The sequence below is a fragment of the Protopterus annectens genome, chromosome 2.part0 (assembly GCF_019279795.1).
Source record: "Protopterus annectens isolate FY-2018-M chromosome 2.part0, PAN1.0, whole genome shotgun sequence".
NCBI lineage: Eukaryota > Metazoa > Chordata > Ceratodontiformes > Protopteridae > Protopterus > Protopterus annectens.
In genome coordinates, this window is record NC_056728.1 from 562,306,680 (window position 1) to 562,321,013 (window position 14,334).

Consider the following 14,334-nt stretch of genomic DNA (forward strand, 5'->3'; position numbering starts at 1 on the left):
AGTGTAGAATGAGTTATACTCTGGTAGAGTAGGGTTGCTTTCTGCTGCTTTACACCAGGTCTCCATTACAGCACAAATGTCGATGGTCTTCATTTTGAGGAGTGCTTCGAGCGAGTGCATCTTGAGATTTATACTTCTAGCACTGAGCAGCACAATCCTCAGTTTCCATTTATTTATTGCTGTTACAGTGGTAATTTGGTCTTTGGAACACCGGCTAAAAAAGGCACTATAGGGGTGGCAACAGCCTTAGCCAGAACCCAGAAACCCAGAGGTGACAGATGCAGGCCATCTCTGGCAAAGCACCGAGGTCTGTCAATCATGTCATACCAAGCAGACAGATACTGAATCCCCTTAGAATGACACCAGAAACTTAGCCAATTGTTGAAGTCAATCATGTTCTGTTTGTACTGTGGTATCATTCTGGGTGACAGTAGGATGCTGTTCAGGGCTAGGGTCATACATGCCTGGGCCACACAATCTGAGAGCTCCACCATGTCTCTTTTCATGTAGTCCAGGGAGGTGTGTCTCAGGTCGTTCAAACCCACATGGACAATGACAGAGTCATACTTGTACTTGTTGTGGAGTGACCTGAGTGTGTGTGTTGTGTGTTGGATTCTGGCACCTGATAGACAGCTGTCTGTTACCTTCTCCTTATTCAACCTAGTGAGTGGGACATCACTGTGCCTCACTATTGAGTCACCTATGATTATTGTATTGGGCAAGCTGTTTTGGCTTAGGTTGAGGGACACACTGTGTAGGTGAGCTATGTGTCTTGTGGTTTGTGCTGTGTTGTGGTGGTCGAGTGCGTTTCTGCCTTGGAGGTCTCTGCTGTTTGGGTAGATTTCTATTGAGAGCCTCTGCGGAGATGGGTGTTTGGTTTGTGTTTTTATGTGAGGGCTGTGATGGTGGGTGTTCTGGAGGGCTATGTGTTCCATGTGGTGTGGTGCAGGTGTTGACCTTCTCCTCTTCACCAGCTATTCTGGTCTTGGCTGGAGAGTCCTTGGCTTCCAATTTGGAGATATAGGCGCATCTCTCACAAGTCTGAGTGTTGGGTGGTAAGAGGAGAGGGGTGTCTGTGTACATGAGGCAGTTGCTACACTGCCTCAGAATACCCATGTTCACCAGGTTAATAGGAGAAAGCACAGGAAACTGATTTTTAGGCATGCCAGGAGGGATTGTCATTATTACTCTAGTAACAGGAAAGGTGGGAAACAAGCTGAGAACCTTTTTTTTTTTTTTTTTTTGCCGAAAAATAGTTACAACAGTAATACAAATACTTTAAATGCAATGCAAGCTAGCACACACGAGTGTGTAGCAATATTAAAGCAAATACAGTTAAAATAAATGCAGTTAAATGAAAAATAACAACTTAAATAAAGTGCAGAAAGCAGTATAATCAGAAAAAATCAAAATGGAGGCAGTTAAAGTCTTTCTCTCTCTCTCTCTCCTTTCTGTTCATCTTGTAGTCTGTAGGACACCAAAACAAGATCCATGGAGCTTAAACAAGAGCAAACCTGTGCAAACACGGGCTTTTAAACCAGAAAGTTGAAAGGGATAGAAAAACTACCCAAACAGACAATAAACTACAATTTCAGAGCCAGAAACCACTCATCTTGTGGTAGATAGGCTACTTAGTGCTTACCACTCCCACTGATAAGCTGGAAGTCTTCCTTCTAACATAGAAAGTTCTGGGGAACTCTAACTTACAAAACAGTCCTGGATACAGCAAACCTGTTTCTGGACTATTCTAGTAACAGGAAAGGAGGGAAACAAGCTGAGAACTTTTTTTTTTTTGCAGAAAAAACAGTTACAACAGTAATAAAAAATACTTTAAAAGCAGTGCAATCTAACACACACACACAGACACACACACACACACACACACACACACACACACACACACACACACACCTAGGGCCAATTTAGTGTGTCCAATCCACCTGCAGCATGTCTTTGGGATGTGGGAGGAAACCGGAGCACCCGGAGGAAACTCACACGACCAAAGGGAGGACATGCAGACTCCTCACAGAAGGCACCCCAGCCAAGGATCGAACCGGAGAACCTCTTGCTGTGAGGCGACAATGCTAACCACTGCACCACTGTGACCTCCCTTGAGTGTGTTATTAAAGCAAATACAGTTAAAATAAATGCAGAAGAAACAGTTAACTTGCAGCTGGAATACCTCAAAAAAGATTTAAAACCGTGCAGCTGAAGCTCTGGATGCTGCAGACCTGTATTTAGACTATGATACTTAATTTTAGGGTTAAGAACTCAGTAAGAAAAAACTCACAATGAAGCACACATTAATCACTTATAGTCAAACAAATAGCACTTGCAGTATGAAAGAAATACAGTTAAATAGCTATGAAATGCAGTAAAATACAGTTAAATAGCTATGAAATGCAGTAAAATGCAGTTGAATAGTAATGAATTGCAGTAGATAGCAATGAAATATAGTTAATCAGTAGATTGCTTTGAAACAGTAGCTCACAAACCACAACAGTAACAGACAGCACTAGTAAAGCAGCGAGCGATTCAGTAGAATGCTGTCATCAATTTAGTGAGGCTACCAAAAAGCAGTAATAAATATAGCAAACAGCAAAATGAAGTAGAAAGGGGTACATTTTTTTGTAGAAAGTGAAGAGACAGAAGATAATGAGATAATTCAAGGTTCAGAAGCTAAAGGGGTGGGCCTTTGCTAAGTTCTAACTATAAACAGTAGAATGAGCTGATGTAATGTGACTGGGGGGAGTGTTCATTATCAACTTTATACCAGAGGTGGGCAACTCAAAGCCACCAATATTTAAGACCACCACAACAACTGGACAGGTGGGTGGGGAAAACAGTTGTAAAACAAAAGTGCAGAAGACAATTGAAAATAAACACATCTTTTTCCAATATCACAGTAGGCAGAAGGCCAGTTTCTCTGCAGCTTTGAACAACTTGACTAAACATGCATATCTGGTTTCAAACACTGGCTACTAAAGGCAGAGAAACAGAAACCAGCCCAATTATCCAATCAAATATAACAGTTTAAAATAATCAGCCCTGCCAAGTCTCGAACCCAGAACCCTGTGCACTACAATCACAGCAATGCACTACTACACCATCTGAGCTGTGCTTTGTTTCCTTATTGGCATTCTAGCAATGGGGTGGTACACATTACAGCCTAACCCCATCCCTTGCTATAGGTATATGTGATCCACATTACAGCGGAGACCCACAATGCCTTATTATTAAATGTATTAATTAATTTATTTAAGAAAACCCACAATGCCTTCTCTATGCACTGCATACTTCTGCAAACCAGTTACAAAAGGTACTATCCACTGGTGATTTGGTGAGCCTGATGTCTGTCCAAAGGCTATATATTTCCAACCCAACACCTCTCCTGGGAAAATCTATGCAACATGTAGCTGGCTCCTCCCTGCATGAGCACATCCATACTTTCCTGTCAGCACCTTAAAGCACCTGAACTGTTAATTGAGCTGAAGACATCAGGACTTTATTCCTGTACACCACTAGTGCAGAATATTTTTTCATGGTGAGCTTATCTGACAGGATCCAGAATACAACCTCTTCTCCTCAATGCTGAGAGAAATCAGTTGAGGTAGCACAGGCACCAAAACAGAATGACACAGGGGTACCTCCCATGACAGATGTACAAGCCACAGCCCACTAGTATGAGGTCTCCAGGTAGACCTAGGGCACATTATTTAACTCAGCTTGACTGGGGACCCCACAGGATAAGCTAAAGACTACAGTTAGGGAAATGAAAGTCAGATCTACCTTCCTCAGCTTTCAGCCACTGTGACGATCTCCAAGACAAGAAATTTAGAAGATGGATGGATCGATTGATGGACGTCAGCATATGGGTATATGGGAATAGTATTTAATGCAATGAATATTTACAGGATGTGAAATGAAATAATCGGCAGTGGGAAAAAAACTGGGGTTAAGATGTAATAACTCCCATTCCTTTAAAGACTACAGAAGTACTGGCAAGATGAGGTAGGGGTACACTAGTGCTTAGGTGCAATATAATTTGAGAAAAAGATGGCAAAAATACAAGCTGCACCATGGCATGTATCATGTTCGTCAAAATAACTTTCTTTCCTTTGTATACAAAATTTACCCATTTTTTTCTTCTATTACATTTCACCCACATTCCAGTCTGAACCACAGCTATTTATGCCAAATGGATATTTACAGACATGCCAGATAAAGCAACAGCAATATACAACATGGGATCAAGTAAAATTAACCAACAAATGCACAGTAATAATAAGAGGATGGAACTAATCCCAGAAACTGAAAAGCAGACACATTTACTCTAGTTCTACAATCGGAATGATGATGAAAAATGTAATAAACTAGTCACACAGAAAACTTTATATTTAATAATGTAGAAGATAGAACTATGGCTGCATGCTTCCAGCCAAAATTTAAATATAATAAATGAATAGTGATTATTCACCTGTTCTGCTTTACTTAAAAATGTAAAATCGAAGCAGCTCTGCCATTTGTGCTACTATGTAATATGCTGCTATTAAGTATTCCTAAGGCTAAAGAGACAATAAAATCTGTATTAGTAAGATGTGACTCTGGTTTCTGTGAATTTAGTTGTGATCCCAAAAAAATAAGAAAACACACAAAATCAGAAAGTAGAATTGTCTATGGAAGACAGAGACTAAAAACCACACAAGCAAGGGAGACTGCCCACTACATGTCACTAAATCAAATATTGTATTGCAAGGTTCATGTAATTTGCTGTATAGGACATCTCCCTTAGCAGAAACAACTGCAGGCAAAAGTGTTTTTAGATTATGTGTCCAAATGGGAGTGGTACTCATCATTAGAGGTTCATTTTTTTGAAAATGTCATGTCAAGATTGAAGCCCTTTCCCTAATGTAAGAGTGAGGCAGTTTATAAGTAAGGAGAGTATGCTGACTTTTCTCCGTACATCAAGGGGTCAGGGGTGCAGCAGCCTTTGAAATGCTATGTTTCACAGCTTTTTTTAATTGGTAAATCTGTGCAAGTACTGGTTTGATGAGTTCAGCATAAGGCCCATCACGAATATGTACAAACACCTGGCTATCAATGCAGTGTCCAGCTAATGGTGAAATAAACTCGTACACTTGTTCTTTCTATGCATGCCAACACATTTATTAATAATTTTAAGGAAGGAGCCTTGGTATAAAGTTAGATGTGCTGTAGCTAACAGTATATCACAGACCAAACTTCAAACGAATGAAGAAGAAATAATAACATATGACTCTTGTCTGAGCAAAAACGATAGAACAGGCAATAGAATAAAGTAAATAGAAAGTACCTTGTTAGCCAGTGACCAAAATCTGGCCTGTGAGCCCATTTAATTCCAGTCTGATTTAAGGATCGTAGTAGTCGACATAACACTAGAGTGATCCATGGTGTAGCCAAAGCAAACCACTTCAGATTGTCTGCGCCAAATCCCGGGGAAGTTGCTCCTTTGGTTTTATCGTCATCATAATGCGGTACTTGCACTCTCCCTCTGTAAGAATGTTGCTGGCTGCTTGTAGAATCCTCAGAAGTTATCCTCCTACATGGACTGAGTTCAAGGTCATGTTCTGGCAATAGGAAATACTTTCTGCATACATCCTGGAACAGAGCTAGACAAAGTGTGTTCAAGAGGAAATACCATGTTTGATGTTCTTCTTCAATGAAGCTGCTGGCACCAAGACTTAGCACATGACCAAGTGTTCCAACCAAAAGCAATATGTCCAGTTCAGACCAGTCAGAATTTGTGACTGAAGGACTCTGAGGAAAGGAATACATCATATTTACACATAAAAACTTCAATTATTTTCTCAAATGTATTGTCTTTTTAATGTACATTACAAAAATATATAAATGTTCCTTGTGGCAATGGTATGAGGCATTTTACTTTACAACAGGCTTCCTTATTTATTACATTTTAGTGAGTAAAATAACCCCCTCTGATTAAGACACCTTTTTAGTGGAGTGGAGGCCCACAGTAAATTTTATTTTTATCTGTAAAGTCTACTCCTGGCAGCTTCTTAAGACAGCACCTGCTTTCACATTTACAGCTCAAGATTTCTCAGTTTCACTGACTAACGCAGCCATCATCAAAATCAGTAGAACCTTAAGGTATGCCTCACATCTTCAAAAAGGAGGAAAGTGAACAAACAAGGACCAACAAATCTGTATGTCAGCGGCAGAAATAGGACTACAAAACTCAGTTGGCAAGTTAGTGTATAATAGAAGTTATCCCTTTTTTAAAGGTCACTCAAAGTCCAAACTTCCCTGAGGACAGTCTGTTTACAGTGTTAAAGCTGCAGAAATCAGTGAGGGTCTCCAAACAGTACTGCATGCTGAGAAGTAGAGACAGGTACTCTCCCTCTGCTTAATGGGGCTTATGATTACTATAAAATACATAGTATACTCAAAATCAAAACTATACAGATCAGAAGACCTAAGAGCTGTTTACAAAATTCTCTAGGTGTCAATACAATGTCTTACCAAGCAGTGTTATGTAGACATGTACTATGTAGTATTTTTCACTAATTCTTTGTTAGAAAAAAACACCCTTCTCTTCAATCCCATAAATTAATTAAACAAGCAATAATGCCCAACAGGGTGTATGTTACTGTGTTAATAACGAATGCCAAGGGGTGTTCTGAGGCCCAAAGCCACAGGCAGAGGGCCTCTGCACTCCTAAAACGGTGCTACTTACATAGTAACAGTCACCCTGGAGGGCATAACTGTGCTTAGAGAATGGGCTGTCTATAAAATTACTTTGTTTAACTTATTTATTTTTTATGACTATATTTTTATATATATATTTTTGATATAAAATAGTTTCTCTGCCTAATGTTTCAAACTTGCAGTAGTATATGTAAATGCTGTAGGAGGAAGTATTTTACATCCAGGATATACGTTTGGTAAGTATTTAATGTCTACACACATTCTTTCCCTCACACACAAACATTTAGAAAGCAGTATAGCTTTAAAATAGATTGAGTAAACTCATTTAATAATGGCAGCCATTAAAAGTTTCTTATCTCCATAATTCTCAACTATCTGGATTTTAAAGAACGTCCAAGATTTTTACCTCATTTGTTTGATCTGGTACTCATAAATGGTGTGGTTTGTTGACAAATCTTTGCAGTTGAAGTTACTAAATAATGACTTACATTTGAGTTTCATACATTATTTCCTTCAGAAAGTGTATGCAAAAACAAATAATTTTCTTCTAATACAGTCTTAATCTTATAACAATGTTTAAAAGCTATTCCTATTTTTGAATCTTTGCTCCCCCATTATTTTAGGCTTTATCAAGATTTCTTGAGCTAAGAGGTTGAGAAGTATGCATATATCTTAATTTTAACTGCTACTGCCATTGCTCGACTGATCTCTGTCTCTCTATCTCTCTCTCTCTCATGCACACACAGACATAAACAAACAAACACACACACACACACGCACGCACGCGCACACCTGCCTTCATGCTCGTAGGCATGCATACGCACGCACACACACACACACACACACACACAGAAACAAAAGCACAAATACATACATAATACACACACTTTTCTATTTTTGTTAATGTTTATTTTCAATTTACATTTGCTAAACAGTAAAAGCACTGCTTAGCGAGCATATAATGGCCCAGTCGATGTCACTCTCACTTTCATGCACACACAGACATACTTTTCTTTTTTTTTTAATTATTTTTTTGTTTATTTTAACTTTGCAGTGAATAAACTAAAAAAGTGCTGCTTAGCAAGGGTAAAATAATGGCAATCATTAGCTTCCTTACAGTCCGAGCTCCACAGCAGCTTAATATGCTGCCATTAAACATCAAACTCATTTTTCAGTGGGCCTTACCTCCACATTAACATCCTGCTGGAAAACATTCACTGTCCAATCAGGGTTTAATGTACAGTTTGCCCATTCTCTAATCTAAATTATCAGTACTGTCAAGATTACTACACCATATAGCACAATTAGGAAAAGGGCAATTAATCCGAATACTCACAACAGCCACACTTCAGTGTGTTAAAGACAAAAGGAATTATTAAATCGTGATATGATATGATTATGATATGATATTGATATGCAAAGCTATGGAACGCATCATCATGGACCTAATAAACAAGGATATAGGGAATTACCAATCTCTGGATCCCACACAGTTTGGTTTTGTGAAGGGTAGATCATGCCTGCTCAACATGGTCGACTTCTTTGAGTCAGTCACCAGAGCTGTGGATGAAGGCAAGGTGGTTCATACAGCCTACCTTGATTTCGCCAAGGCCTTTGATACCATTCCCCACTCAGGAATCATAGAAAAACTCACTAAGCTAGGCATCAACCCCAGTATGACTAGGTGGGTTGCAAAATATCTCACAGTTAGAACCCACAGCGTGAAAGTAGCTGACTCAAAGTCAGACTGTCGACCAGTCACGAGTGGAGTCCCAAAGGGTTCGGTCCTGGGTCCTCTACTGTTTGTTATCTACTTCTCTGAAGTCCAGGCCAACACGAAAGGACTCTGGCTGACAAAGTTGGCAGACAATTGCAAGTTTGGAGCCATTATTAACTCCCCAAGTGATGTTGACATCCTACAGAAAGGCCTCACTGAGACCAATGACTGGTGTCAGAACCATGGCCTTACGCTCAATGCCAAAAAATGTGTCATCATCCCCTTTGGGAAAAACCCGGTTCCCATGAATTACCATATTGATGGAAGTCCACTGAACACAGGATAAGATCCTGTGATAAGATAACACAGGATTGTTATAAGAGATCTGGGAACACAGGTTGACAGCAACCTCTCTTTTGACCAACACATTGCCACTGTGGTCAGAAAGTCCTTCTATGTGGCCAGTGGCGGCTGGTGACTTCAAATCACAGGGGGGCTGCAGGAGACAGCTGAATGGGTGGGGTCAAGGGGGTGTGGTCAACCAGAAAGGGGAGGGGCTATGCACAAAACCACAAAAAACTAACTTTAATTAAATACGCTGCCCTGGGTGGCAAACCATCATTATGAAAGTCCAATCAAGACAAAAATAAGTGTAGAAGAATAAAAATATTTCAATGCATTGGCTGCATGACAGCTTACTTAATATCTAGATGGAAACAAAAGGTTGTGAGGCATGAAAAATAAATTACTTTTTAAATACATTACTGGAATGCCAGTCAAAATCAAGTATAAGAAAAACCAGAAGCACTCAACTCAAACCACTTCTCCTTGCACTGCAGTCCTAATTATAATATATTCAGCTTTATTAAAGTACCAAGTAACATGCTGAAAGTAGAAATCTATGTGATGCCCCACTTGTAAAAATGTTTCTTATCCAAAAAGACCTGCTGCCTGACAACTTGTTTCATGGGGAAAACATGATAAAAGTAAAAATGAAAAGCAAACAAGAAACAAGCTCAAGATACATTGCTTAAAGGATTACTGTACAGGTTATGGACCACACATGATTGGCATTCTGTTTAGTTTACGGGTAAAGTCTGTAGAGATGACTGGAAGTCTCCAACAAGTGTAATGAGCTTTTTAAAATAATGGAATCCTGTCCTTTAATACCCAAGGCTTATACATTATCTAGTCAAGTATTCTCTGCATGGCAACAACAGAAAGGCTTTCAATGTTGGCAATTCTTTAACAGTATGCTTATTAAAGCTTACTTGCATCTTACGATCTCAGACAAGCTTACCTTATGGTCATTAAAGCATTGCTACTTAAAAGCACAGAGCAACAGGCACTTTGAGTAATAAGCATAAATCAACAGTACAAAAATATGACAGAAACCAGACCATTCTGCAAAATCAAGGACAGATGAAAAGCCACTGTAGTACTTATGCAGTGTGTCCTCCCCATCCAAGGTAGATACAACTACTCCTTGCCTTGCTTGGACACATCCAGAGTCACTACATGGGGAGTGGGGTGCAACAAGCATGTCACAATTTGAAATCTCACTGGCTGACTGTGATGGCCCTGACACATTTGTCATACCTCTCAACCTCAAGAGCAAGAAATCTGGACAAAGCCATACACAGAAGTGGGACAAAGGCCCAACAATAAGGACAATTTTTAAATATTGCTCTAATAAACTTAGAAAGATAATAGAATAGGTCTTGCATTAGTATGAATTTTCTGAAGGGTATAAAATCTGAAACTCAAATGTCTGTCATTTTCTAACTTCAGTCTTTAGTGATGTCACTAATTTGCCAAAAACACAATTTTATGAAAATGGACAAAAACGTGATGCAAAAATATAAAATAGACACACAATACAGCTGCTACCTGTCAAAGAAGGGACACTTTAATATTAGTACTGCTACCTTGAGCAGCTGACAAAATATAAAAGAATCTACATGCATTTCAAGTAATCTATAACTTTGATTATTACAGTTATTTCTTAATTGTAAACCCTCCATGTTTTCTTCCAAAATTGCTATTTTGTGGAGGGATTATAAGGGGGAAGAGCAACATTTTGAGCCAAAAATTGGGGACAGTTGAGAGGATGGCTATGCCTAATTCTATAAAGCAATTTATTTGCATGTACCTCTCAACCTGTTAATGCAGTAAATCTGAACAAGGCCAAATATATTGGGGCACATATAAACAGTACTAAAAATTGCTCTTGTATAAATTGAGACAGTTGATAGAACAGCTCTTACTTTAACATGCATTTTTCTGAAGGTTATGAAGTCTGAAACTTAGAGTGACTTCTGGCAAATCATTTAGGAATTAAAACTACAAATTTTATGAACAAACCAAAAATAAGAAGCAAAATCTATTCATTCTTTGAAAATCTGGACAGTTGGGAGGTATAGTTCAGCTGGGCCTGTCTGAGTTTGCTGCCCTTCCCCCCTGACAAAATAATGGTTGAATGGAGCCTCTGCAGCCATTCCAATGAACCATTATACTTGGCTATTTCACTCCATTTACCATAACCACTAATGTGCATACTGCTTTACTTCTATGATGAGTTGGACTTCATTTGAAAGTTTTATTTTGTATTTTACAGCACAAACACTAAGTCATCTGTTAAACAAAGCAATGCAGTCTCACAATGAAAACTTAGCATTAAAACTTCTCTGCCCTTGAAACTCACATTCATTGAAACAGCATTGAAACCCACATTCAAAGAAAATACATTTTGCCAGTGGCAGATAAAGATTAATTTTGGGCTGTTTTGAATCATAGGCTCCTTGCATATGAAACATACATGTGCTCTTTGATACACCTTCCTCATTGTACTAAAATTATATTCCTTGTACAATACAGTACACTTGTTACAGGATGTTTTAAATTTGTTTTGAACATTTTTTCCAGTAAGCAATGAAACAAACCATATGCACCCATAATGGCAAAACTGCCCAGTTGAGAACATTTATCATAAAAAAGTCTACTCAGACTTCCACAGTCCACCATTATTAGTAAATATACACAATTCCACAGTCCACCATTATTAGTAAATATGCACAATTCCACAGTCCACCATTATCAGCAAATATGCACAATTCCACAGTCCACCATTATCAGTAAATATGCACAATTCTACAGTCCACCTTTATCAGTAAATATGCACAATTCTACAGTCCATTATCAGTAAATATGCACAATCTCTAAAGTCAGTCATCTAAATAATTCCACATTAAAGAAATCTGTAACTAATGAAGTGGTTGCTGCTAGCAATCACCTTTATATTTCATGGTTTCATCGAAAAATAAAGTGTCTGTTGCCCTGCAGGAATAAATTGTCTATATTACATTAAAAAAATGATAAGCTAGTAATAATATTGCAAGAGGAAATGGATGGCAAACTGATAACGAACTCATAGTTAGTATCTTCACCAAGGAGAACATTCTCAGTACGGCAGCATCTACCCCTTGTGGGAGTAGAACCCACAACCTTCTGCATCAAAAGCAAGTACACAGCCTGTTGTGCTATAGTATTAACTTGGCAAAGCACTAAACTTCTATTCCCTGCAGCTCTCAGTTCCTTGTAAAATCTACTCAATACTCAACTGCATCTCAACTTCGCAGCTCAAGAAAACTGGAAAAAGCCAAAATGTATTGGGGGGGGGTCAAAAGCCCAAAAACAGGGACACATTAAACATTGCTTGTATAATCTTGGAAAGTTGCTAGAATAAAATGTTGTGTTGCCACCATATATTTTACTGCCAAGGTCCCTGAGCAAAAACAGTCAGAGTAACATACCACTGCCACATCAGCTGCTTTGTAAAAAGAGGAAGACTGAAACTTAAATGGCTATCATTTAGTGAATTCAGTTCTCACCATAGCTGTCAACCTCTTAGTACAAAACACCTGGACAAACCCAGTAATGAGGGAATACAGCCCTCAAACATATTCAGTGAATTCAGTTCTTGCCATAGCTGTCAACCTTAGCACAAAAACCTGGACGAAGCCAATAATGGGTGAATACAGTCCCAAAAATAGGGACAAATTTAAAATATTCATCTTATAAACTTCGAAAATTGCTAAAAAAAAAAAAAGGTTGTGCTACTATGTATTCTGAAGAACATGAAGTCAATTTTATTGCGGACAGAACAAAAACAATTTTCAGCAGAGACGCAGGGATTAAAACTGCAGACACATCTTTGTAAAATGGCAGGGCACCAGAGCAAATCCACACAAACACAGGCAGGAGATGCACACTCCACACAGAAGCCACCCCAACCAAGAATCAAACCAGAAAACCTATAGCTGTGAGGCAACAATACTACCACCGCACCATCAATTATGCAAGGAATTAAACATTCAGAAACCTGAAGTCTGAAATTCAAATGCCGGTCAATTTTACTGCGGACAGAACAAAAACAATTTTCAGCAGAGACGCAGGGATTAATACTGCAGACACGTCTTTGTAAAATGGCAGGGCACCAGAGCAAATCCACACAAATACAGGGAGGAGATGCAGACAGAAGCCACCCCAACCAAGAATCAAACCAGAAAACCTATAGCTGTGAGGCAACAATACTATCACTGCACCATCAATTATGCAAGGAATTAAACATTCAGAAACCTGAAGTCTGAAATTCAAATGCCGGTCAATTTTACTGCGGACAGAACAAAAACAATTTTCAGCAGACGCAGGGATTAATACTGCAGACACGTCTTTGTAAAATGGCAGGGCACCAGAGCAAATCCACACAAATACAGGGAGGAGATGCAGACAGAAGCCACCCCAACCAAGAATCAAACCAGAAAACCTGTAGTTGTGAGGTAACAATACTATCACTGCACCATCAATTATACAAGGAATTAAACATTCAGAAACCTGAAGTCTGAAATTCAAATGCCTGTCAATTTTACTGCGGACAGAACAAAAACAATTTTCAGCAGAGACGCAGGGATTAAAACTGCAGACACATCTTTGTAAAATGGCAGGGCACCAGAGCAAATCCACACAAACACAGGCAGGAGATGCAGACTCCAAACAGAAGCCACCCCAACCAAGAATCAAACCAGAAAACCTATAGCTGTGAGGCAACAATACTACCATCACACCATCAATTATGCAAGGAATTAAACATTCAGAAACCTGAAGTCTGAAATTCAAATGCCTGTCAATTTTACTGCGGACAGAACAAAACCAATTTTCAGCAGGGATTAAAACTGCAGACACGTCTTTGTAAAATGGCAGGGCACCAGAGCAAATCCACACAAACACATGGAGGAGATGCAGACTCCACACAGAAGCCACCCCAACCAAGAATCAAACCAGAAAACCTATAGCTGTGAGGCAACAATACTACCACTGCACCATCAAATACGCAAGGAATTAAACATTCAGAAACCCTTAAGTCTGAAATTCAAATGCCTGTCAATTTTATTTAACATTTTTTAATCAGGACAGTCTGACTTGGAACAAATAAACAATTTTCAGCAGAGGCCCAGGAAGAAATAATGCAGACATGTCTTTGTAACATGGGAGGACACAAAAGCAAACCCACACAAACACAGGGAGAAGATACAGACCCCACAAAGAAGGAACCCCAGCCAAGAATCAAACCCAAGAACCTGCAGCTGTGAGGCAACAATGCTACTACTACACCATCAAATATCAAGCATTGCAACATTTACAAACCACAGATATTATGAGGAACAGATCAGATCGAATATGAGGCAAAAATCTGAAATTTTTTTACAAATGGTGGTGGGTAGGGAACTCAAGTCTTTAACACCTGCATACAGGGTACAGGGTTCAAGCCTGAGGCATTCCCTACCACACCACCATAAGCACCTGGGGCATTTACACACACACACACACACACACACACACACACCAGTAAAGCA

General features: G+C 39.1%; 1 protein-coding gene across 1 annotated transcript in view; it reads right to left on the bottom strand.

Annotated features, from left to right (window-relative positions):
• Positions 1 to 14,334, bottom strand: part of PIGG (phosphatidylinositol glycan anchor biosynthesis class G) — a 2,654,828-nt gene that overhangs the window by 1,483,133 nt on the left and 1,157,361 nt on the right. Inside the window, exon 9 of the mRNA XM_044060932.1 lies at positions 5,333 to 5,796. Within this exon, the coding sequence (XP_043916867.1) occupies positions 5,333 to 5,796 (464 nt within the window). The remainder of the gene's footprint in view (positions 1 to 5,332; positions 5,797 to 14,334) is intronic.